The sequence below is a fragment of the Larus michahellis genome, chromosome 13, assembly GCF_964199755.1.
Source record: "Larus michahellis chromosome 13, bLarMic1.1, whole genome shotgun sequence".
In the NCBI taxonomy this organism is placed as follows: domain Eukaryota; kingdom Metazoa; phylum Chordata; class Aves; order Charadriiformes; family Laridae; genus Larus; species Larus michahellis.
The window spans coordinates 13,810,293-13,836,030 of record NC_133908.1 but is presented as its reverse complement, the minus strand read 5'-3'; the positions used below and the strand labels follow the sequence as shown (position 1 = coordinate 13,836,030).

Below are 25,738 nucleotides of genomic sequence, written 5' to 3'. Positions count from 1 at the left end.
GAGCCGAGCACGCAGCGCTGGGAGTGCGGGGGGGTCCCCCGGCCCCACTCCCCCCTCCTTGTCCCCAGGAGGGACCCCGGGAGCCCCGAGGGCCCCCAGCAGCCCCCCGCCCCCTCGGTGGCTGCGCGCTGACATTTCCTCTCTCTCACTGACCCTTCTTCTGTTCTCTCTGTTACCTCAAATAATGTCACTGCCTCTTCAGCATCTAGTCACCGGAGCAGAAAGAAGACACTGCTGACATGGATTTTTTAAAAAAAAAAAATACTACCATCTGTGCCTGGCACCCAGCCGGCCCCGACCCGCAGCCAGTGGCACGGTCTGGGGACCAGGGCCGGGGGGGACCCACTGGGTGGGGAACAGGAGCCCCCCGGGCCGGTGAGAGACACCCCGGCACTGCCCGCTCGCTGCGGACGCTACGTCGGCAACGCTGCCCCGTGCACCGGGAGCATCCGCAGGCGGTGAAGGAAAATAAAGGTTTTTGAAAGGGATTTTTAAACAAAGCGGTTTCCTCTTTGCTGGCAAGCAGGCGCTGGTGTCCCCAGCGGAGGAAAGTCTCCCCGTCCCCTCCAGCCAGGCCACCACAGCCCCCCACTCGCCCCTGACGCCTCCGTGCATCATCTTTTTTTGCAAAAGGATGGAGCGCGGCTTCCCCTCCCCGCTCCGGCTATTAGAGACAAACCCAGGATCGTTAGTCTTTCTGCAAAGCTCATAATGTGAAAAATGAAGCTGAAGAAAAATTAGCCAAATTACCAGGCTAATCCTTCAGCAGCAATCGCTGCTCCGCTGCACATCCGTAAAACGCGAGCGGGGAGAGCAGACGGGGCAGCGCGGAGGGAAAAGCACTCACGTGTTGGCGCTGGGGCTGGAGGAGAGGAGGGGATGAGTGGAGGGGATGACTCCGGGGGCAGAACACGCGCGCTGGGCTTGATTTGAACTTCAGGTTTACTCCCAAAACAGCCAACTGCAGGGATTGACGGGGCTGCGCCTCCTTCTGCACCCACCGTGTCCCCGCGGGGCAGGAGAGTCCCGGGGGAGCGGCCGCTCGTGCTGCTGGATGCACAGGGATGGGGTTCCCTACATCCGCACTGCAAAGGAGGTGTGAGAAGCTCAAGGAATTTCAGGAGGTGGTTGAAAACTGGTGAAGGAGAGGTCATTCATGTGCGAAAGTCAGAGTCGGGACGCGCCAAATATCTCCCCCCTCCACAGTTATCGCGGTGCTTGTAGCAAAGCCCCTGCAAAGAAGGCTCTGATGGAGGGAGGAATACAGAACGGAGGGAGGGGGTGCCTCCACGCTCGCAGATGGATGTGAAATCCACGCTTACTTTCTAACAAATTGGGATTGGCTCCAGCTGCTGACTCCGGCAGTTCTGGTCTCCGCGGCACAGGGAAGGCAGAGACCAGCTCTGGCAAAGCCGTGGTGTGAGGGTGGGCAGCACCTGCCCGGTAGCATTCCCGCTGCCCCCCGCCCCCCGGAGCAGGGCCCTTCCCACAGCGGGGTCTCACAGACCTGGGTCACCCTCTGCCACCCTGACAGTTGCTGCCACGAACCCTGACTCAGCCTGGGGACATCACCCACCTCCGCCCTGGCAGGGAGCAGAGTGGGATGAGCGAAGCCTGGAGAAAACCTCTGGATGCGGCCGGAGCCTTCCTGGGAAGGGGAGCTTGCACCCACCGAAGGCGCTGCGCCCCACCACAGCTCACATCACTCCCATCTCAGCTGCCGGGGCTCAGCCACCGCCTTTCTCCGTGTCCCTTCTACACCTCCATCACACCCACAAACGAAGCAGAGAAGGCTGGAAGGTTGCAGGCAAAAGGATCCCAGGTTGGGGGATCCCATGGCACGTGTTCTGGGTACAGCCAATTTGAATTACGATTTAAACCAGTAAATCAAAAAAAATTTTTATTGCTCTTTCCCTCCCTGCTCCCCCAGCACTCAGCGCGTGACTGGGAGGCCGCCTTCCAAGGGAAGCAGCTAATGAGGATCAAGCCCAGACACGTTGTTTTGAAGCGAGGTTTCTTCGCACTGAATTTGGCACTTCTTTGTGCTAACCAGCAGAAACTACAGACACATTTAAGCGTTTAGAGAGTCAACACGCTCCCAGATACTCACATTGATTACACTGTATTAGAAAATGGTAAATTATTTATCAGGCTTTCTGACTTGCGATTAGTGTAAAACCGTTCTTGGATGCAAATTGGAATTGTAATTAGACATGTAGAAACCCAGCATCTGAAACCTGTTTTTATTGAAGCAGAGTAAGGTACTTTCTTCCTTTTGTACCCAGCATAATTATCAAAGAACACTTTGCACATATAAAACCATAAATTTATTAAAACCAGAGACAGTTTTACATCTGATCAGTGAAGTAAAGCTGGTCATCATGACGCCAGCATTTTAGAGCTAGTACATCTCAACTTCTCGCACTTGAGGTTTTTTTTTTTTTTGTTCCTGCGCTGGAAGGGGAAGGCAAACTCCCTCACCGCTGCCAATTTCTTACTCAGCTTTGAATGAAGCAATTCTTGAAGAGAGCTACACTTCAAAAAACAAAAACCCACCCAGACACCCAGAACAATGATAAAATGTCTTTGGCAGGTACTGAAGAGACCACAGCCATTAAGAGTCAGCTTATTACTTCAAGATACTCTGGCTTCAGACACTCACCTGCCAATTCCCTTTCGTTCCGTGGTACAACTCATTAAAATTTTAGAAGTAAAAACTGCATTTACATTTGCGTAATAAGTTTGAATGCATTTCGGTTTTACAGTTTGCCAACTGCAAGTTACAGTCAGTTTTTGTGGAGGTGGGTTTTAATCTTTTTTTTTTTTCCCCTACTTCAAAACTATTACTTTCAATAAAAACAAGTTAGTGTTTGCTCTGTCCCTGACCCCCCCGGCCCTGGCAGTGGCGTGTTTCACACACCCAACAACAGGCAGGGTCAAGGACATGCTTGTTTAAGACTGAAGCGTGAGGGATCCCAGAAGAGCTATCACAAGTAGAAACGTTAAGACTGCCCTTGCCTCTGGCCACCCCCCTCGCAGGTGACAGACCTCGAGCACATGAACAGAAGCCGGAGTCTGGCTACAGCACCCTGCTTATCAGCCCAGGCAGAGAAAAGAGTGGAAACGCTCATGGAAAAGAGTGAAAACCATCTTAATATCATTAAAAATGTGCCTTCCCCACCCCATTATCCAAATCTTAATTAGTATCAGGTTAGGGCTGTATTTAAAGGTTGCCTCTCCGCTGTGAGCTGCGGTCCAGGAGAAATGGAGACCTGAGTATCAAGCCCTGAGCTGCCAAGATGCTTTTCACCCAAAAATGTCAAAGCGCTCTGCGCATCCACCTTGCCAGCCTCACTGCCCGCCCTCGCAGGACGCCAGGGGAGAAGGGAAGAGACACCTCATGCATCCGAAGCAGCAGAACCAAGCCAAGTGTCATTATCCGCGCCGGAATCCAGCCAAGACCCTCTCCTCCTGCCCCTCGGGATTAGCACAGCAGTTGAGTAAGTAAATTCAAAACAGGATTTTGAGAGCCTGGGTCAAACTCGCACCTAGCCCAAGTGCGAGCAGTTGCTCCCAAGTCCTCATCGCAGCCCCCGCTCCCAGTGACACCAGGCCTGATACTGGCTCCACAGCCGTGTCTAGAGGCCCACAGCCACACAGGAGAGCGGGAAATAAGTTTCCAGGCATCAGAGCACGCTCCAAGGATGCGGTGCCAAGAGCTCAGTCTTGCCAGAGGCAGAAGCTTAACTCTGGGAGAGCGCGTGCAGCACTTCAGCGTTTAAAGACGAGGAGGAGTGCAGGGTCACTCCGGGGGCCCCGATATTGGTCTCCCAGCATTCAAATCCACAGGCACATAAGTCTCGCTTGGCTGCTTCCACGGCCTGCGGGGAGGTGTCTGCCAAGAGGAAGGCAAGAGCAGCCAGTTAGTCAGCTAGGCCACTGCAGGGAGACCGAAATGGGCCATCGCACGTTTAAACACATGCCCCCTGGAGCAGGGCCAATGCCCAGAAGATCTGACACACATGAATGAATGCACTGAATCACCCCTGTATGAAACGCTGCAAACCACACCATCCCACACTTGTGACATGGCTTCACAACCCACCACAGCTATACGAGGGCTAGCGCCGTATCCCTTTGCTTCCAAACCTGAACCCACCGGGAGGGCCACACGGAATGGGGGAAGGATGCCCAGGGCGAGCAGAGGGTTAACTGACCTGGTCTCAGCAGGGTGATGCCACAGCCGCCCCCACCAGCCCCGGTCAGCTTGCTATGCAGGCCATGGGACGCCGTCACCCGGCACAGCCTGTCCAGGGAGGGATGGCCGACTCCAATCACGTTTAAGTGGTGTTGGTTTATATCAAAGAGTTCCTAAAAAGCAACCGCACACACGAGATGAGCACGCATGGTGACAGAGGCTCCCTCCCCAGCGAGGTGCAGGGGACCTGCCCTGCCTTCCCAGCCACCCCATTTCTGCACACAGTTTGGCCACCAGCACGTCTCGGGGCCCAGCAGCACAGGGCAGCAAGGTCAAGGGCAGGGTCCGAGCCTTGGGCTGCTCATCTGTCCCTGTCCCCCTCACGACTCATGCTGCTGCTGCCCACCAGCACCAGCGGTACAACACCTTCCAGACCTCCTTGCTCAGCGAGGACAGAGAAAATCCTGGTCACCACAAGCTGCCAACAGGCATTTATTTCAGGTGCTAAATCAGAGCTCCCTGATGCCTCCCGCCTGCTTCACCTCCCCCCTGTCACACAAGTGTTGAGCAGGAGACTGTGCAAGCCCCCTCGCTGGCCGTGGGAAGGGCACTAAGCCAGCATCTCTCACTCCTGGCTGTCACCCTGCACTGCTCTGCAATCCATCCAGCATAACTAAATCCAGGGGACTTCTGACATAGCCAAGTCCAAAATGGCATTGCTGGAGAGGCGACATGGAGTTAACTCCCCTTGTTTGCATTGTGCAGCACTTCTCCCTCCCGACGGGCAGGGCCTGGGCTGCGAGCCAAGGGGCCTCTCACCAGCTCCATGCTGGGAATCTGGCACCCAGCACAAGTGGGGTCGAGAGGGTCCTCTCTGCGGGGGAGAGCAGCACAAGCCGCTCACCAAGCAAGGCTGCCCAGCCCTGGTGAGCCGCAAGTGCGCCTGTGCCACGCTGTCCCAGCCAGCCACAAATGCCACTGCTCCTGGAGAAAGCTGCCACAGCAGCAAAGTCCAAATGGCCCAAGCGACGGACAATGCTACACAGAGGTGGGAGTTACAGCTTCTCTCCTCCCAGTACTAGAGGTGAGGAATTGAGGAATAGAAGGCAGGGCTTTGACTGCACTCAGAGCAAGCCTGGAGCAGGACCAGGAACTGACACCAGGACCCCAAGCACCGCAGTGCCCTCCCAGCTCATCAGTACCACCAGTGAAGGAAGCTTGTTCCCAACAATGCTGGTCTGACACCCCAACTCCGTCATCTCCCTGGCATGTGGCAGCTGTTCCCATCACTGTCCCAGAGAGTGTCGAAAGCAGGGAGCCAGCTGAGACGGGACCAGTCCCAGAGAGGCTCCCTAACAACAGGAGCCCTGTGCTCGCCTCTCCAGCCAGTGCCACCAAGCGCTTCCCTGCCTGCGGCTTGCGGCGAGCTGGGAGGGATGCTGCGCACAGGGAGCAGTGGGAGCCACGCTGCATAGTGGCAGGTGTCAGTCACATCACCCTCCCTCAGCTCCTGCTAACACCACACAGGAGGGGACGATGCAGAAATAATCCCTCTCCTCACCTCCAGAGCATGTCTGTACTGCATTTAAACAAATGCGGGGAGATGAATTAGCCAGTCGCATGCAGAGTGCATATATCACAAGTTCTGTGCTGGGTTGGACAGACGTCCATCTAGAGGCCTCTTTATATGCCTGAGTGAGGGCACAGCACTGTCTATGATGATCCAAGACACCTGTCATCTCCTGATCCAAAATCTGCCAGGAATCAGATGACAGCTTATGACACAGTAGACTAGTTCGATGGTTCAAATACAATGCTGTCCAGAAGAGCACATTTCAGAAACAGCCAAATATATATATATATGCTGCATATAATCAGCTGTGCCTCTGTGGGCTCTTCAAGCACAAGACAAACCAACAGATTCAAGACAGAAATCGGCTCATTGCAGTGCTGCTTCCTGGGCATTGTATACAAGGCTGCTTTCTCACCTTCCACATGAGGATCTCAAAGCACGCTTCAAATTATCCCTCCTCTTCCCCATCCCCCAACACTTCTGACAGCCTGAGCAACGTGGAGAGGAGTTGTCTGAAGTTATGCTGCAAACAGACTCCAGACCTCCTGCAGCCCTGCCGGCCCAGCCCTCATTAGGGTCAACCCACCCCAATGGGTGTAGAAACCCACCATCCCCTTAGTGCAAAGGGAACAGAAGGACTTTGCTACAAATCCCATGGGAGACCCTCCTGTGCTTGCTGCAGTCCCTAGAGCAGCTCACCCACACGCAGTGAGGTGTGGTGTAGCCTGAAGCAAAGAGAAGGCTGTACCCACCATCTGCTAACAGAGCGGCCCTACACTGCTGCCACAGGTGGAGCTCTCTGCCCCATCCCAGAGCCCCCTCCTGCACCTCTGGAGCACACTCACAGCTGTGGAGGGGACAGCCTGCCAGCGAGAGCAAGGACAAGCAGAGGTCCTCACAGGAGGGCTGAGGGGAGGGATCCAGATGCCAATAAGGAACTGCACAGCTGGTACCAAATGGTTCTTGACCATCCAAGTCACTTGGCACCCGTGGCCAGGCCAGGTTTGCCTCAGCTGGGACACTGCCACACATCCTTACCCCATGGTTGTATGAATCCGTAATACAGTGCTCTCAGCACCGCAAAAAACTTCTTCCACTTGGAAGCGCGTTTCCCCCCACCACAGCAGCCTCTCCTACTTCAAACAAAGCCAAGACGAACACAGATCTTTGTATGCACCTCATGCATCAATGTCAGGTCAGCTCTGGGCACAACTCTGTTCGTTATCCTCTGGAGCCAGGATGAGCACAGAGCAATGGGAGCTGGCTCGTAACCAGTCCATCACAAACCAGTGGCTGCTGGGCTCTCTGCTCTTCACTCCAGCCTTGGCAATGACAAAGCAATTGCTTCACAGGCAGCGACTGCCAGAACGAGCCTGGCTGGCCCATGGCGCGGGGAGGCAGCGTCTCAGCCTGAACTCACTCCACATTTCTAAGCAAAGGGAAACAAAACCTCCGAAGCTACAGGTCCACAAAGCACCAGGCCCACTCCTTCCCTCCCTGTGCACCGCTGTGGAGAGACATCAGCAGCATTTTCTCTCTCTTGGCTCCAGGAAGAGCATTAAAAGCAGCGCACACAGACCATGGTTTCACTCGGAACTGAACATTTCCTGCTATCAAATTTTTTTTTTTTTTTAGACCTAATGTTCTTTAAATGACATTTTGATGTTCAACAGTAACAGTGTCTAAAAATACTGGCGAACAAGCCCCTTACCTCCAGCACAGGGTAATATTCTGGTGATGGATTTGCAGGCATCGCTTCCAGAACACTTTGGCACTCCTGAGAAATTGCATCGATGGAGTCCAGCACCGGGTTCATTATAGCAGGGAACTGAGAAGGGGGGAAGGCAAGATATGAGAGGACTGCTCTCTAGCCTTCTAATACCATTGGGATAAAACTGGACCCAGTCCCTGTGAGCTGGGCAACTCCTCACCCCACCCAGGGCTACTCATTCATGGAAACCCCTCCTGCAGAGCAGGGCAACGATAAGTTGCTCCCACGTGCAGAAACTGGAGGAAGAGAGGAAACAGGCCAGCAGAAAGAACTGGTGATTTTTGTAGCAAGCCCTGTTAACGCTGGAGAGAGGGAGGAGGCGAGCTGAGCCCCTATTCCCAGGGTAGCTGGGTACTAGCTACCAGCAGGTAGGAATGCAGTGACTACAGGAGGGATCTCCCAAGAGATCCCCATGAGACCTGCATGAGATCTGAGCTCATGAGGGATCTCCCCACCCCAGCACACATCTCCGTCCCTGCAACCACACGGGTGCTGCACCTTCAGGATCTTCTCTTTGACGCCAGCCACCAGGATCTTGGTGCTTCGAGGGACTTTTGTGTTGGTCAGCAAGATCCTCAGTGTCGGCACCCTGGAAGCAACACGAGACATCTCCTCGCCTCTTTTTTTCCACAGTACCCCAGCAGCTCCCAAGACCCAGACAGCTACAGTTCATTCTGCCTCAAAAGGCCTATTTGAGCAAGACACCCAAGATACAGAGTCACATTAGTTTTAAAAAAGTTAAGCAGGTGCTTCAGTGCTAGCTGGGTTCAGGCTTGTTCCTCTTAGATACAAGGAACAATGGTACAAGCACTATAAATAGGACTGTAACATATTTACTGAAATCCGTGTTTTTCAAGCAAAATTTTTCCCTTTGAAATACTATCTGCGAGACTAGCCAGCAGTAGCCATTAACTGCTAATAGAGCAATTTCATGCACTGTGAAAGATTTTAATGGAGTCAGATTATACTTCATTGGCAGGAGGCAGAGGGAACATGCAGGACCTGGATTTGTCTCCGCAGCTTGGTTTTCACGCAGTCCTACCACCAGGTAAGCAAAAAGTTCCCCCTCCCCACAATGTCATTTGCTGCCAGGAGCAGATCGGTTCCTGCTGCCCATAATGCCATGAAATTAATATTGATCCTTTGTGCTGTGTTCATCTAATGTCACATAATGACCAAACATTTCATTGTTCCCGTCCACCCCAACAACACTCAAGACAACGCCCAAGCTACCCACACCCACAGCAAAATCTGTCTACAAAGCCCTTCCGCCACCCTGTTAGTGATCTCCCGTCAATCTCATACCCTACGAGATCCACCCAATGCCTTTCTGACATATTCCACCCACCGTATGTAACTGTTATTTTTAAACTCGAATATTACCTCTTTAATGGTGTGATTTTTCCTGATTGGTATCTCAGGGCTCCACCTAAAGTAAAATACATGCATTGTCTCAGTACACAGTGAGCTGAGAGATAACACAGTAAGAGACAGAAGGTCTTTCATCTTTAGAACCTCACCCAGAGCATATGACAGTAATTGCAAGAAACACCAGCTAAATGAACCATGTTCCCAGACGGCATGAATCTGCCTAACCCTGCTGACTTAATGAGAGGGTCTGGCTGGACGTAGTTAACCCAATGCCTTTCCCTTTGCTCTCTTCTACTCTGGGATCACATTAAATATTTTTTTAAAAGGCAAAGAGTTTGGCCAGCATTAAATCTCTACTGGGAAAAAAAAAAAAAAAAGCAATCAAGCAGTGATTCCTTGGGGCAGACCCAAGCACGCAGGTTTCAAACTGGACTGAACGTGTGCACTCATGTCAGCAGCCGTCCTTCAGCACGGAATTTCATTGTCCAGAAGGAATGTCTCACTTGGCTCCTACTTTTACAAAGGCATTGCGATTAGGTCTCATTAGAAAGATTATTAAAAGTCTCCAAGGACACTTCCAAAACACTTGGAAGTCTCTGCTAATTGAAACTAAATGACAGCTGTCCAACTGCATTTTCTACTGCATTATCCTTGGGACAGGATCAGGTTTCTTTGTTCACGACAGAATGTTTAAATATCAGTGATTTGCAACACAGTCTCTGCCCCACGGCACTTGCCTGGGGCCACAGATCTCTGGTGTCACCGCAGAGTGTCCCCAACAGCCCAGCTGGCTTCAGTCCCAGCTTACAGATGGGGCAAAACAAGACAGAAAAGGATTCCCTCAACTCGGGTGAAAAGAATGACCCGAATTTGGGATTTTCTTGTCCCTTTGCTGTACCTCGGTGCAGTGAGGCAACCTGCTCCATCCAGTGTTGCTGCAGCAATCCCAACCAAGCCTCAGCACTTGCAGAAACACAACTTGTGGCATCTGCTCACCCCCTTCCCACAGCTGATGCACACTTTGCAGTGGAGAACAGAAATGTGGCTGCTGCTCTGCCACCCCGTTAAGCCTCTCCTCAGCATCCACACTCAGTGCTGGGGAGCAGCACACACATACCCCAGGTACCAACAGCATTATCCACACCCGAGGGATTGCCATGGATCACCCGCTCCCCCTGGAAGGCCCAGCTGTTGATCAGAGTCAGCTCTTCTTCTGTCCACCTGAAAGGCAAGAAAATGACTCCAGTACACAACCCAAACCAGCACATGCGGAGTGACAGCGAGAAGCACCGCAGGCCACAGGAGATACGAAAGCAATGGGAACCATACAACGCACCCAGTTGCTGTGGGAAGCCCCATCACTGCAAATTCCCTCTGTGCACTGCATTCTTTTGGCAGGGAGCGCACATTGCTGTTCACAGCAATTAACTGGCACTCGAAACACATCCAGCCCGTGAGGGGAACTGGTGCTGCTCCACAGACTGAGACAGCACGAAGGGCACAACCACTACCCAGCGCTCCTGCTGCAGCAAGGGAGGGAGTGAGGGGATTCAGGGAGAAGATCCTAGTCCTGGCCTAGTTAAGCTCAGATTTAACGGAATGCAAGTCCAGACCTCTCCACACCTCCCTGACACTGGGTGTTACCACACATCTTGGCTTGAGATCCTGCTCACCAACAGGCAGGATGGTGTATTTATAGACGCAGAAGGCACAATGTGAGAAGAGAACAGTAAAAGTTGCATTTCACACGTGCAACTTCAGCCTCTAATTGCCAGCTACTCAGCTGCAGAAGGCTCGTAAATTAGGTCAAAAGGTGTAGTTAGAACGGATTTACTATCTCCAGCAAAGACTTTGATTTTTAGTGGTTAACTCCTAACACTTCAAGCTGGCACTTAGAGCACAGAAGGGAACCAAATGCAGATCTAGAAGGTGTTATGCTAAAAACACAAAAGCGGGTCTTTCTGTTGTCTTAAAAGCAGTCACATAAATTGGTAAGTGCTTTGAGAGTTTAAATGCCGGCACAAAGAGTTTGGTGCTGGGTCAGACTCAGCGAGGATCAAGGCCCCTGACTGAACATACTAATTAATGGGCAGTAGCAATACAAAAAGCAAACACAGAGCTGTCACTTACAAAGCAATTGCTGGCTGCAACTTTGCTGCAATTCCACCACAGTGATATCTCCCCCAGCACCTCTCAAAACCCCGCTGCTCTGGACCTGCTTCTGCAAGGCTCACACCCACACAACCACCTTCAGAGCTCACCAGTCTGTTTCAAACCCACCCACTCACTCCACGCTGAAGGACTGCCTCAAACCCGGGCACCTCAAAGGAAGCTTGACACCCACAGGGAGCCAGCTAGCCCTCCCGCACCCTGCTGTAACACACTTCGACTCACGCAGGCACACAAAAACGCATTTCTGACCCCCACGATTCCAAACAGCCTAATGCACCGTGGTATCAGATATCCCAGCACCGGTGATGTTCTGCAGAGATCAGAGCTGGTATTTGGTGCAGTGTGAACGTGCATTCGACAGGTTTTTAGAATATGGGGCCCAGACCAGGTATTACATGATGGAGCAGAGGCACAAATATGGATTTTGGAAAAGCATCACAGTCTTACACAAAATAATGAGAACCGCTAAAGCAGGGCAGAAATTCTGAGAGCCACCTGCTATCTGGAAGCTGCTTCCTTTAACTCCCCACTTCCCTGGGCCTCAGCTGAATGTCTTTATCCATCTCCACACACCTTTCATTTCACTTGCCAATATTTAATCTGTGAAGCATTCGGGAAAACAGCTCACACCACCGCTACTCAAAATAGAAGCGCAGTTTGCTGTAAACCACTTGTTTTTAATCCTCTTTGAGAGGCTGCGATTCTTCTCTACACAGGAGTCATTATATCACGCTGTTCTTTTCTTGCAATGTTAAGCAAAAACCTTCTGAAGTCTGACACCCCCATCTCTCACTTACCCCTCTGCATGCCAGCTGGAAGAAAAAAAAATAATTACGCTGTATTCAAGCTGAAGCTAAGACGTGCGAGCAGGGAATGAAGACATCCTCGCTGCCTGGTTTGGAACCGGCCTTTCATTTCTCATGCCATGTGACTATTTGGGAGATTTACCCGAGCACAGCGTACAAACTGCTCCGCTCTAGGAACACGCTTCTGGGTCAGGCTGCAAACTCTGTTTTTGAAGCAGAGGACAGTCACCCCTTCTTGCTGTCTCACTTTCAGTCCCACACAAAATCCACAGAAGCCAACCATAAAAGGTTGCACCTGGCACCGAGCACACAATGGAGGGTTCTGCCACTCCAGCTGTGATACGCATCTTTAAACAGAGCCTCCTCAGACACACAGCAGAGCAGACCAGTTTTTCAAGACTGAACTCCAAGGGAAAGCAACCCAAGGGCAGAAGGAAAGAAACTCCCTTTCACCAGTCACTGATAAAAGGGAAACGCAGGCAGGAGATCAGAAGGAAATGTACCACATGCAGAAAAGAAATTCATGTGGAAATGCAGAAAAACTAGAAAGGAACCTCGACTCCTTGAGGACTCAAAGCAAAACGTGGAAGATGCTCGGGGACAGACAGGAAATAGAGGTTAAAAAACCCTACCACATTAAAGTGTGTTTTATTTGCTTGGCAAAGTAAAGCTTTTTTTTTTTGTACGTATGTGTGTCTTACACTAGAAAAGGGAAATGGTGCACGTTTTATCAAGTCTCTGCATCCAGTTGCTTTTATCAGAAGCAAGTTGTAAACAGACGATACACAGGTCTGGGACAGGGCTCGTCCCTGCTGCTGGGAACACAGGGCAGTGATAGGAGAGGAAGGGAAAGGAACTGAGCTCAGGGTGCCACTGCTACAGCCACAGCCATGGCCCAGGAGTTGGCCAGGGAGAGCACGAGGTGCCAGTGCCAGAATCTGTGCAGGTAAAAGACAGGGGCACAGAGAGCAGAGCTGCCCCAGGCTGTGCATCCAAGGCAGGGAGACTTCCCCGGTGCAATATGTTACCTGGCTGTGGATTCTCCTTCTTTCAGAGGGCATGAAATGGCTCCACACACCGTCAGCAGGGCTGCTGCCAAGCAAACAGCATAGGCAGCACTCGAACCCAGCCCAGCTCCTGTGGGCAGCTCAGACCACACCAGTATGTCCACACTCGGAACATCTCTGAAACACAAACACACAGGATGTAACACAACAACCTTGAATTCCATCTTGAGACAACATTTCAAAGGCAAAAGATGCCAATTAGGACGGATCACAGGAAAAGCTGGTTGAAAACTGGCAACATCAGCACATGCATACGCATCCGACACTCACGGGCATCACGAGTGCTCAGTGAGCACAGCTGAGTAGCCTTGCTAAGCCATTGTACTAGAACAAAGCCTTGCTGAATTGGATCTATGATTAGCACAGCTTGTCAAGCTGCTAGCAGGGGCACTTAGTAACTAAATAGTTGAGTAGCACCATAAAGAGACCCTTCAAAGATTGTTGTAAACATGATTTTAAACACATTTCTAAGTGAAGCCTAAATATCCCAAATCCATGACTGCATAGTTACATCCCACCAGAGCGACAAGCTGATGGAGAAGACGAAATACCCATATATTTGTGCACACATGCCCCGTTTCTCCACTGAACACACACAGGTTGTGTTACAGACCCTAACATCAAACGCAGGAGCTTTTCACTGGCTGGCGAGCGACATGAACTATGAACTGATGGTTTCAGGGCAGGCTGATGACAGCCCCAGGGATATCACCAAGCAACTGAAGAGACTGCAAAGTAAAACACGATGCAGCTACACATCATGATTCTTTAACCTTTGATTCCTTTGCTATGAATATTGAAGTCAGGTTCTGACTTGGTTTAAAATAGCAAGCAGTGCTGCATCAGACATTGCCCTGAGCACCTGTCCAGTAATTTACACCGATATCATCGGCCAACAGTGTTGGTCAAGTTCAGAAACTGGAACAGCCCTGAGCTGCGGTTAGCCCAAGTTCTCATAGTTTTAGGGAGATTCAGCCCACAAGAGGGATCAGATTTAGCTCAGACAATGAATTTACAGCTTGTATCTGCAGCAGTTTTTCTAACCTAAGATGAAACGAGCTGCCTGATGGAGAGAGGGATGTCTGCCTCTGCTTCTGTTGACTGTGCAGGAAGGGTGGGATGAACTGCTCTGACTTAAGCACCTCAGAGCTAGATGCCTAAATGAGAGCAGATGATTCCCAGCTCACCTGCTTGGGGCACCCCACCCACCAAACAGCTCAGCTCTGAAGACTGCCTCCTGAGGTGCTCAGAACCTAAACAAAGTGAGATTTCCTGTAATTTCTTATTTTGCCTCCAAGATTTGGTTTCTTCCCACGACCTTGTAAAAACAATTAATGGTGAACGACACTCAAGACAGCATGTTTAATTTGGGGCAGGAAGATAGCCTTACCCATACTTAGCCGAAATAGCCAGGCACATATACAGAAAGGCAAGAGTAGCAAGGCTCTCGGGAGCTGAGGCTCCGGCAGCGATTCCAGCAAACTCTCTCAGTGTATCCAGCTGTTCTACACTGGGGGATTTAGATTCATCAAAGTCAGCTATGGAAGTAAGCAGGGGAGAATTTAAACACTTAGAAACCAGGGAATTGTTAAACTTGAAAGCAGTTTTTACAAGAACAACATCTCCCATTAAAGTAGGCAGAAACAGATTGAGACGACTTCAGATTTCACCTATAAACTTTCTACATGAGGATTCATGATGAAATAAAAGCAAAATCTCCTCCAGCCACTATGAACACCCAGTGTTTCTACACCCCATGCTGGCATTTTATTACAGCATCTCTCTCCTTGCCTACACTTTCCAGTGTGCCCATCCATCACTACGTAGAACTTAGCAAGTGACAAATTCTTTATTAAAGAACATGGATATTCTGATGCACGTCACACAAGTCTGGATTCCAAATGGTCAGGAACAGGCATCAGTGTCAGAGACCTTTTGGTCAGCGCTCAGAAAGGTTATCAATGCTCTGACTCAGCAGACTTTGTTCTGCTTTCTGCTAAGCAAACAGTGCTCATGAGGGACACAGGAATTAACACCAGGTACTCTGGAGGGAAATGGCACAACCACCAGTGAGCGGCTCCACCCAGTACAAGATGCTGCAGAAATTCCAGTGAGGGCTGGCATGGGGGAGAGAGGCAGGAAAACAAGCCCCGTATCCCCACCTTCCCCAAGAGCTCTTAATTCAGACCAGCTTCAGAGAGACTCCTTTTTGACCCTCCACTAGTAATACACCTGGATGTGGTCCCTGGGTGGCTTCTTATGTATTATAACACCACATGAGCAGCAGCAACAGCACTAGAACAAGCCCCTGGGAACCTGAAACAGGAGAACACAGCCACAGCAATGGCCACTCACATATACCAGAGCATCAGGCAGGTCACAAAAGGCACACAGAGGGAGTGCAGGTGCCTGAGCCGGTGGTATGCAGGGACATGTTAGTGTTTAACACACGCTGAGCATGGTCACAGATGATAAGGCCCAGCAAACCTCTGCAGGGGGAACAAATCACCCCACGGGGGTCCCAGCACAGTCACTGGGCAGAAGGCGCCGAGCAGGACCGAGAGCCCCACACGACACACGGGCAGTGGTTTCCTCCTCCCAGCGCTTGCCTGTAAAGCCCTTCCGCAGGTCCTGGAGGCAGAGGGTGTCCCAGCTCCTCACAACGCCAACACCAGGCAGGCGGATGCACACCCTGCCATCATCACAGGGCCGCAAGCAGAGGAAGGTCCTCAGGTCCAGTGCCACGGCCAAGGCCACCTGTGGGCAAGGAAAAACAGCACGAGGTGAGGCTTCTTCAATCTGAGCATGGTGAGCCCCTGGCCCAGGTGGCCCAGAGAAGCTGTGGCTGCCCCATCCCTGGAGGGGTTCAAGGCCAGGTTGGACGGGGCTTGGAGCAACCTGGGCTGGTGGGAGGTGTTCCTGCCCAGGGCAGGGGGTGGCACTGGGTGGCCTTTAAGGTCCCTTCCAACCCAAACCGTTCTTTGACTCGGTGAGGTGAGGTGAGATGGGATGGGGTGGGGTGAGCTGAGCCGAGCCGAGCCGAGCCGAGCCGAGCCGAGCCGAGCCGAGCCGAGCCGGGGCCCCGGGAGCCCCCGGCGGCAGCAGGCCCCTTACCTTGCCGTGCACCACGGCGTGCTCCCCGTGAAGGATGACCTTCCCCGGGGCGGACAGCACCAGGCTCCGCTCCCACATCTCCCGCAACAGGACGCGGCCTCTCAAGAATCCCACTCCAGCCGCGCGAACTGACAGCGCCGGCCACCAATAGGAGCCGCGTTCTGCCCCGCCCTCCTTGCCCTTAAGCCAATAGCCGTGAGGCCCGCGGGGGCGGGACTTGAGGAAGGCCAATGGGCGCGGGGTGGCGCGGTGCTGGGGTGACAGCGCGCGTGGGCAAAGGGAGGGACGGCGGCCGCCGAGGGTCAAGGGGCGGTGGCCGCCGAGGGTCAAGGGGCGGTGGCCGGCGGCTACGGTGGCCGGGAGGGATGCTGGGGCGGGCGGCGGGGGGCTGGGGCCTGCGGGGGCCGCTGTGGGCGGCGGGGCGGCGGCAGTGGAGCGGGACGGGCAGGTGAGGACGGGGATGGGGCCGGGTGGAGTGGGGCAGGACAGGGCCGGGTCCGGCCCGGCGCCCCCCCTCACGGCCTGTGCCTCCGCAGCCCCGACGCCGACACCCGCAGCGACCGAGCCCCGAAGATCTACACGAAGACGGGAGACGCAGGTAGCGCCCCGGGGGAGCGGGGACGGGGACACACACACCCCGAGGGAGCTCCGCAGGGCCGGACCCGGCCTCTGAGAGCCTCCCCCGGGCCTTTCCCAAAGGCTTCTCCAGCACCTTCACCGGGGAGCGGAGGCCGAAGGGTGACCGGATCTTCGAAGCCCTGGGAGCCACCGACGAACTGAGCTCGGCCATCGGGTAACCCCCCGCCCCAGGACCCTCTCCCGCTGCCAGCCCTGTCCTGCCAGGCTGGACGTGCTCTCCGGGGAGCCGGCCGCCAGCCCGGGGAGCTCTGGCCCTGGGCAGGCCAAACCCAGGCCCTCCACATGCACAAAGGCCTAAGGACACTGGCCCAAACCCCTTCTGTGTGCGTCCTCTGTGTGTCCTCTTCCATTAAGAACTCCTCTCCCAGCCCCACCGCCCAGCGGGAGGGAAGGGGATAATGGTCTGAACCAAATTTCTCTGGAGGGTTGCGCTGGCGAACAGTCAGGAGTATCCAAATATTCTGTGTTTTTCGTATGGAATAACATGTATGCACAATTTCATGTCCAGCTAACTCTGTTTTCTTTTTTTTTTTTTTTAACCTAGGCTTGCTGGTGAATTTAGTAGTGAAAAGGGCCACACGTTTGTTGAACAACTTCACAAAGTGAGTATTAATGATAATCGTCACCTAGTGCAGCCACTTCATCTGTGGTTTTGAAATGTATTCTTAAGGTCTTTAATTTTAGACACAGTGCTCCCACTGACACACAGGAATTTAATAAATTTAGTATTAAAAGAAATAAATACTTCAGACTCTGACTCTTGATCTACTGGTTTCCTTCTTGGTTAAAGAAATTTATTTCTTAGAGAGTAATCAAGTGATTAGTTAAGGGAAGACAAACATCTCTAGATTTATTCAGACCTGTTACTGTACAGTCATGGACACAAGTCTTGTTGTCACATAGCCTCGGATTTGAAACTGGGGCAAAGTTACCACACGGGCACGATGGTGGGAGACAGCTCCCACCGTGGCAGTCTGTGAGTTTTGCTAATTAGCTTCACTATGCACAAGAATGCAGAAGGAGATAATCGGAGACTTTAAAAAGCTTTACCAGACTGCCTCTCAAGTATCCTGGGCTGCGGAGAGGTGCCCCTCTTAGGAGCAGACGTGACATCAAGTCAGTGCTGTCTGCAGCTGTTTGTCACTGCCTTTCTTCCAGAGGTTACTGGTTCGGTGTTCTACCAGCAAAGGGATTATATGAGCACTCCCCAGTCTGCTTTCTGCAAAGTCAGCCAGGGTGGTTTAATGTGCCAGTGAAAACAAGTACATGCACTAATCTGGCTTCTCATAAAGCAATTAGGGAGCACTTATCTGATCCCCCCTGCCAGCAGGCTGGGGGATGATGAACAACAAGGGTAGGATCTTCTTTAATCAGCACAACCAGCTGTCGCCTCCCAGAGCTTGCTGCAGTTGTACCGGAGCATCAAAGGCTGGTTAATGAAAGCGCTTCTTATTTTTGTCCTGATTGCCACATCTAGGTCCAGTGTATGCTGCAGGATGTGGGCTCCAACATCGCGACGCCTCTCTCCTCAGCCAGGGAGGCTCACTTAAGTAAGCCCCACAGTACCTTTCCTGGGATAGCGGTTCTTGAATCACAGCTGTCCTTCTAGACTGGCGCTGGGGAGGCCGTTCTGGTATGTGGTAGTTGGAGCTCCCCAAGGGCTGTGTGTCTGGGCGCCGAATGAAGTCACACGTGGTCCCACAAGCTGCTGTGTTTGTGTGACTCCAGCGATGTAAGCTGGCCTGAGGCGGTGCCCCAACACTGACACCCAGCTGCGGCTGCTGGATGGGGAGCCAGCCCTGCTCTAGCAGGAGGATTTTTGGGGGATGCTTTCTTAGGACTTACTGATACAAGAAGTATGAAAGTAGAGCTCTATCTGTAGACTGAATCACTTCTGCATTTCTTTTAGTTGAGTCTTCTTTTCCCTCTGTAGAACGAACATCTTTTAGTGAGAAGCCGGTTCTGGAGCTGGAGCAGTGGATTGACAGTTACTCAGAGCAGCTTCCTCCACTCAGAGCTTTCATCTTGCCAGTAGGTACTGCTTATGCCTCTCACCGACTGGAGAAGGCTTGCTTTGTTAGGGGAAATCTGCTCTGCCACGTGCCGGGGGAAAACAGGTTGTGAGGCCATTATTTGCATGGAAAATACCAAAAGAAAAGCAGAGGGAAAGGACCTAGTTGAGTTAAATCTCCCCATCCTACTGCATTCAGATATCTCTTCCCAGTTGCCTAGCCGTAACGTAGGGTTCGGTTGCATGTGTGTGTGAGACGCGATAAGCTTTGCTGGAGTTACACAATACGGTGGATGGCTGTATCTGTTATTAGCAGACGTTGATGTGCTCTTTCATTGTTGTTTCAGTCAGGAGGTAGAAGCAGTGCTGCTCTCCATTTTTCCCGAGCTGTCTGCCGCAGAGCTGAAAGGTGGTGAGTGTTGGCTGTAGCGTAACAGAATAAAATTGATAAAAGGTGATCAGAATGCTACAATGATAGCAAATCATTGCAGTCGGAGCAATCAACCATAACTGTATTGCGTTTGGCGAGAGCTTGACTCAAGCTTCATATGTTTGTATTAGTCAAATTCCAGGAGTGCAGTCAGCAAAAGGCAAGTCTCTCTTCCCTCCCCTGAACTGGGTCATGCGAGCTAAGAACTTCAGAACCAACAGACAGGTTTATGTTGAGATGCATCTACGTGTTCAGCTCGTAGCTGGTTTGCTAAATGTATTTTGTAGGCTAGCACACATGGAAGCCGGGGCACTGGCAGGTGTAAGATCCAGGGAAGCATTTAGCAGCTTACGGTGTTACTGCCCACACCTACCTTGTCCCACTTCTCTATTGGAGATGAAAACTGCCCCTAGTAAGGTCCGTAGAAAAAAAACCTTCTCGTTATGTAAATCACTTCCATGCAAAGTATCTTGTGTCAGCCTGAACCTGCTCACCAGCAGTTCTAAGTTGCTGGGGGTTCTTTACTGAAGCCGCTGATGTGCAGGAAGACGTGTTTGTGGATGTGCTCTGCTGTGAGGATTGGTACTCTGACAAGATACACCGAAGCAGCGTGATCTTCAAAAAAAACCTAACATCACAGCCAGTGGTTTCTTGTCAAAAGAAAGGTAGAAAGAGGGCTGTGCACCAGTCAGGAGGCAAGGAACAGCTCTGTCTCCTCAACAAAAGAAGGGTCCCTGTTTACTTGCAGAAAAGGATAATGATTCTGCAGACTGTTCAGTGATGGCCACTGAGGAGTGTCCTGTAGAGGAGTGGAGCTGCAGAACTCCAGTACGGTTACAAAAATCAGTTGCATCATTTAGCCACCACAGATTCCTCTTGGGGAAGTAGACCGTGTTCCCAGGTGGGGAGTTAGAACGGGGACTCCAGGTGAGGTTGGGGTGCGGAGGTTGGTGTTGCAGCGAATCTCGGTCTTTAGCATTCAAAGCGAGACGTTTTCCTTTTCTTTTTCTAGTGTGGTTCCTTTAGTGCAAGCAGGGGAAGCAGATCCAAACGTGGCTAAATATTTAAACAGGTAAAAAAAATGAAATCCCAAACCCTTACTGTGTACTACTGGAGCGTGCCTGGTGGTGTTCCCTTAGTCTTGGGATAAAACTGTGGGGTTTTACCTCTCAAGAAGCTTCCCTTCTAGAATAAGATTTTTGAAGTTTAAACAAGCAGCTTGTTAAAAAGTCTTCTTGCAGGGCCTGTGTGTTTGCAGACACTGCTGGGGTGCAGAGGGAGCAGTCACTTAGCTTTCTTGTTGAAGGTCATTTTGGAAATCACTTCTCCTGTGCGTGGTCTGCCTTGACCTGCCGTCCTCGTGCGGCAGCCAGTGTGCTTTGCTGTGTAGCTGTGCATTGCTGGTGAGAGAAGTGCTATCACTGCTTTTCCCTTGGTTTCCAGACTGAGCGACTACCTCTTCGTTTTGGCACGTTATGCTGCAATGAAGGAAGGGAAGGAAGAGAAAATATATAAAAAGCCCGAAGCGTAACTGGGAGCTGGAATGTTTGTTTCCTTGATCACGGGAAGCTAAATCCAGCAGACTGCTTTCCCCCATCGAGGAAGGGAAAGAGAACGAGTCCGGATTGGAAATGTGAGCTGCCAAGAACTTCCAGCTTAAATAACTAGGACCTTGTTCATAAATAGTATGAGGAACACAGCTGTTCTGTTCACTGCGCCTTGTCCAAATATCCCTTGTATAACACTGCGGTGATGGCATCAGCTACTGTTTGCCCTGGGTTGGAGTTGAGGCAGGAGGCTTCAAAGAACTACAGCCGATTTCTAGAGATGTCTTCATTTCCCTGGGCAGCGGCAGGTGCTGTGGAAAGGCTTTGACAGGACTCTGAGGAATGAAGAGGAGAAAACAATCAGCTTCTCTTTCTAAGTCATAATGCTCGTGCAGAACAGCAACCGTGTAGAGATACAGGAACTCTGTCCGCAAGCTCTGGAATAATAAATGTGATTTACTTGTACCAAAGGGCCCTTAACTGTCATACTTTAATACTGAGCCCAGTGTGCTTCTCTTTTTTAAGTTGCTTTCAATCCATCAGCCCCGGTTGACGCTGAGCTGTGGAGATTTACAGGAATGCACTACGAATTCTTTGGCTCTGGCCGCTTCTCTTTATGCATGTGAAGAATGTCTCCGTGCTAACAATCCAGCGCGTTCTCTGCCAGGAATGGGGCTCACGCAGGAAAGAGGGATAAAGGAGGAAGGACCAAATCCACCAGGTCATGTGCAGGCAAGATGATTCTGTGATTCTAAGCTCTTTTTTAGGTAGCTGGGGTTAACTCCACGTGGGGCTCCCCCTCTGAGCGCTCAGTTTGGTGTGAGTTTGGTGGCAGCATCCCCCTCTGGCTGCGGGTACCAGCTGAAGGAGTAGAGCCCTTGATTAGCTTCAGTATCTCTCTACTGGGGACCACTCAAGTCACTCGGTTTGCAGATAGCAGGGTTGTGATGAGTAGCAGGGGCCTGGCGCCTCCTCAGCTGACAGCTAGAGTTGGAAGAGAGAGGCCAACACCTAAAGGGGTTCAAATCTCACACACGTTAATGTCCGCATCGACCTCGGGAGCGTCGCTGTCACGGAGCCCTCAGCAGAGTAGATTAGAGCGTGTCCTAGAGCTTGGAGAATCTGGTCGCAAACATCACGAAGCAGAACACGGTACTTCAACAGAGAAGACATCCTCTGTTCAGCCTCCTGAGGGACTGAGGACTGCCAAAAATCACCCTCAGTATGTAAATAAGCGTTTTAGAGGCAACTGAAGGAGTTAACACCTTGCCGCCCATGTTGCATAGAGAATACAGACAATTACAGCTTTACAATTAAGTAACACAATAAGAAATATAATTGGGAAGAACACACCTCAGACGTGGCGGTTTAAGTCTTTCCCTCCTCGTATGGAGGAGCAGCACGGAATCCTGTGGGCTGAGAGGTGATTCCACGGCAAGGTGCTTGTCCTGCACTAACGGTGCCGCTTCTAGTGACGGGAGCTTTTAAGTCAGTCACGCAGCTTCCTCCCTTCAATTATTTGAGTAGAAACAACCTCAAACTTGCTGCCCAGAAGAGGCTCTGGCTTTTGTGTTTAACTTTTTAATCAGAGTGGGGTCAGAGTGAAGAATGCCCAGCGCTAATAGATACCGCTGTCTCATTATTCACCCTTCTTTCTTTTTTTTTTTTTTTTTTTAAACAGATATTTCATGGCTATTGTTAATGCACATTTTTCACAGAGTAATTTTCCAAGCCTTAGCCTGTAACACATCCCAATGACAAATGCTCTTGATTTGGACTGTACCGTCAGCTGCAATGTCACATCAGACATTTCCTCAATGCCTGCTCCAGACAGGCCATCCAGCTTTATGATAGCTCTGTCTCAGTGATCACTATTGAACCTTAAGAATCTAGAGGCTTTTCAAGTTTAATTGAATAAAATTCTTTGCAATATAAATTCTTCATGAATGCTATATAAATCAGTTCCAGGATGGATTTATAGTATTTTCTTTTTTTTTTTTTTTTTCCCCCAGCTGGGGGGAAGAAATCTCACTACTGTTTTGGGACCAAAGCTAGTATTGTTTTGATTGCAAGGAGAAATAAATTTAGCCACTACGCTTTAACGTGATGTAGAGATTAAATTTATTAGGCTGTACTCTGCTTCCAGGTCCCCTCCCTCCCCGGGCGAGTGTTTCGGCGGGGCTGAAGCAGAGGGCGGCTGGTGTCGGGGGTGACCCTGCTGTCCCAGCTAAGCGGGGAGAGCGGGACAGGGCTTGAATTTAGGAGGGGGCAGAGATGAGGGTGAACGCAGTCTCAGCCCGGCGGGCCCTTTCCGTCCCCAGGGTACGCAGGGGAGCTGCTGGCCATTAAACTGCGGCAAGACTCGGGTCCCTCAGGCCCCAGCGCACCCTCTGCACGGGGCTGGGAGCGGGGGGACAGTGGCGGTGGGGACACCGGGGCTGCAGCAGGGACCTTGTGCGCTGAGTTCAGCGAAGTTCTCTTGTGGCCAAGCCGGCATCTGCTGCCGGTCAGAGCAGCGTGCAGTAATGCCTGAGAGCCTGGCGAGACGGCGGGCAGGAGGGAAGCGTCGCTGAAATGAAATACAGGCTTTAAAACAAATAAAGCTCTGTTGCTCTGGGTTAGCATTTGTTTTTCCAAGTCCTTTGTCCCCACCCAGCAAATCCAGCCGTACAGCATAGGGATTCCAGTGCCTGCACCTCATTAATATAATGGGAGGAAGGCAGATGCTTTGTCCGTACTGACCGTATGCGGAGCCCAGCTACATTCCTGCCTAGCAGGGTTCCTTATTTATGATTACGTCGGAGCTGCCAGCACAGACATATGTTGCTAAGGGTCGTTTATTCTTGTTTGTAAAATGTATGGCCGCTCCTGGCTTACGCACTGTCAAAACTGGAAGAACTGGCCCCAAAATCTCTTGCTGCATGATTGGATCAGATGCCTGTACATCTGTTAACGCTGTAGGAGCTGTAAAATGAAATAAGTTTCACTATAACTCAAGCACCCCTATTACCGCCACAATGTGTAAGCAGCAGAGCCGGCTGCTGCTCTTGCAGAAATGACACAAACATACATTTTGCCAAGTCGTATGTAAATTTATACAAGGCAGCGGTTCCTCTGCGAATGCACAGAAGGGAGGACTGGTCCGTATTTCCCCCCCTTCGATAGGATGTGCTGCCCCCCCCGCCCCAGCCTGGGGTAAGTTTTGGGGTGCACGGCCCCGGCCCTGGGGAGCCAGCAGCAGTCCTGCTCCGTTCCTCTCAAGCTGGAGGACCAGAAGGGACCACATCTGCCATCAGGTCAAGTCCTCCGCAGTCGCAGGCCCCTGAAATGCCCATTTTGCCTGGGAGGGCTCAAAGAAAAACCCTCCCCACCCAAACCGGCAGGGTAAGACCTGGCTAGAAAAGGGTGGGTGTGCAGTTCGGGTGCCCCAGGGTAGGAGACACTGTCCCTGCCTCAGACAAAGCAGATTCAGCCCGTTTGTTTTGAGAAAAGAACTATATTGGTCCTTCAGGTCCTACCTCTGCTGCAACCAGGCAGAAAGTGCCCACCTCTGTGCCCCCTCCCCGCTACAGCTGCTCCGCAGGGTGTGCACGGAGATGCCGCAGCTGGTTCTCCAACCGTCCCAGGGTGAAGGTGAAGCTGCACAGGGTCAGTATCGAAGAACTTGACCTTAGGAATAGCCGAAAAAGCAGATCTCCGAACAGCCAGTTAGGAATCGCTCACCCAGGAGGTGGCAGGGCCAAGCCGGTGCCACGGAGGTCTGACCAGTCCATCACCCGCTCAGGTCACTGTCGCACTGCAGGAGCTGCTGCGTGTCTCAGTAAAGGTGAGCAAACACAAAAATAAGCTGCAGGAACATCTCATCTCCTTCTGCTCAGGAAGACCAGAGCTCTCCCTATCCTCCCTCCTCTCCATCCGAACCTGCACCCAGCCCCAGCATGGAGGGCTGTAGTTGGGACACCCCAGCACCGCCGCTGAGGGAGCACCCTCCGGCGATGCCTCCCAGCTCCGCACCCAGCGAGTGCACGGTCCAAGTGCCTCGGCCACGGTCAGACCTCACCCCGGGACAGCCCCGAGGCGCAGCAGCGTGCGTAGAGCCAGCCCCGGCAAGACCGTGCTGTCCTGGCTCGCCACGCGGCGCCGGCGAAGCAGGCATTTTGCAGGCCTGCCTGTCTGCTGCCAGCTTTCTGCCTTGGCAGCATCTGCTGTGGGGTTTCTTTTTGCTGTTTCTGACGGCGCCATATGCCTCCGTGTCAAAACAATGGCGCTTGCACACTGACTGGGAGCCCTCTCCCCGGCTCCCACCGAGCTCCCTCTCCCCAGCGGAGCCCAAGCGGCCCCGGGGCTGGCCCCGAGCACCCGTTCCACGGCGAGATGGGGCAGGGAGGGCTGCAGCGTGGCTCCGAAGCCAGGGGGGCCGGCCAGCCAAGAGCTATGCTGCCACACACCAAACCCGAAGCAGCAGGCACAGCTCCTCACTCCTCCTACAAGGATGCTCCCAGAGCCAGGCGAGGGGGAGAAACACGATGCCTGTATTATAACAACAACAAACCCCGTGTCAGCTCCAGTCCTTAGGGCAGCTTCTAAAACACAAAGCGCAGCCTTGCCCCACAAGCCCACGCCTCCCTCTGCCTCTTCTCCCTCCCCAAACCAAGAGGTGCCAGATTCCTTGGTCAAAGATCCAGCCTCGGCCCCGCCTTGCCACCCAACCCCAGCGCTGGCTCTTGCAGCAGAGCCTCTGAAGGCAGACAGCTTCGCCACCAACCTCCAGCCTCTGCCCGCAGCGGAGCTCCTGGAAAAGAGCCCTCACTGGACGGGACATCTGCACTGAGCGCACGGGGACACGGGCTGTCCCGCTCTCCTGCACTGGGGGATCTTCCTCAGCTTTCCACTCCAGTTTCCTTTCCACCAGTGGCCCAAGCCACCATTCCCAGCTGATCAGAGCCCTGCTAACCCCAGCCCCTGCCCTGGGCCGGGCTCAACATCCCCGACATCGAAGGAGCACCTACACTCTCATGAAGGTACCAAGGACCAAAGTC

General features: G+C 52.2%; 2 protein-coding genes across 2 annotated transcripts; one reads left to right on the top strand and one right to left on the bottom strand.

Annotated features, from left to right (window-relative positions):
* Nucleotides 1–2,229: 2,229 nt before the first annotated feature.
* On the bottom strand, nucleotides 2,230–16,215 carry MVK (mevalonate kinase). The gene is made up of 10 exons (XM_074606364.1): nucleotides 16,073–16,215; nucleotides 15,568–15,715; nucleotides 14,349–14,496; nucleotides 12,920–13,075; nucleotides 10,031–10,134; nucleotides 8,926–8,971; nucleotides 8,041–8,131; nucleotides 7,483–7,599; nucleotides 4,218–4,371; nucleotides 2,230–3,895 (listed from the first exon to the last, which is right to left on the bottom strand). Exons 1-10 carry the CDS (start codon nucleotides 16,148–16,150, stop codon nucleotides 3,744–3,746), a joined length of 1,194 nt encoding a protein of 397 aa, XP_074462465.1. The 5' UTR covers nucleotides 16,151–16,215; the 3' UTR covers nucleotides 2,230–3,743.
* Nucleotides 16,216–16,434: 219 nt separating this feature from the next.
* Nucleotides 16,435–22,803, top strand: MMAB (metabolism of cobalamin associated B). Its single transcript, XM_074606547.1, has 9 exons — nucleotides 16,435–16,520; nucleotides 16,609–16,670; nucleotides 16,772–16,865; nucleotides 17,256–17,313; nucleotides 18,189–18,261; nucleotides 18,645–18,742; nucleotides 19,070–19,134; nucleotides 20,165–20,224; nucleotides 20,596–22,803. The coding sequence occupies exons 1-9, from the start codon at nucleotides 16,438–16,440 to the stop codon at nucleotides 20,681–20,683; spliced, it is 681 nt and encodes a 226-aa protein (XP_074462648.1). The 5' UTR covers nucleotides 16,435–16,437; the 3' UTR covers nucleotides 20,684–22,803.
* Nucleotides 22,804–25,738: the final 2,935 nt, after the last annotated feature.

What these genes read in the sequence shown, in the direction of transcription:
- MVK (XM_074606364.1), bottom strand. Translation starts at nt 16,150, where the DNA reads ATGTGGGAGCGGAGCCTGGTGCTGTCCGCCCCGGGGAAGGTCATCCTT. An exon ending in CCTGCGGAAGGGCTTTACAG is followed by an intron (nt 14,497 to 15,567) that starts GCAAGCGCTGGG and finishes TTACTTCCATAG; the next exon opens with CTGACTTTGATGAATCTAAA. An exon ending in TAATGCTGTTGGTACCTGGG is followed by an intron (nt 8,972 to 10,030) that starts GTATGTGTGTGC and finishes ATTTTACTTTAG; the next exon opens with GTGGAGCCCTGAGATACCAA.
- MMAB (XM_074606547.1), top strand. Translation starts at nt 16,438, where the DNA reads ATGCTGGGGCGGGCGGCGGGGGGCTGGGGCCTGCGGGGGCCGCTGTGG. An exon ending in TTGTTGAACAACTTCACAAA is followed by an intron (nt 17,314 to 18,188) that starts GTGAGTATTAAT and finishes TGCCACATCTAG; the next exon opens with GTCCAGTGTATGCTGCAGGA. An exon ending in GTGGCTAAATATTTAAACAG is followed by an intron (nt 20,225 to 20,595) that starts GTAAAAAAAATG and finishes CTTGGTTTCCAG; the next exon opens with ACTGAGCGACTACCTCTTCG.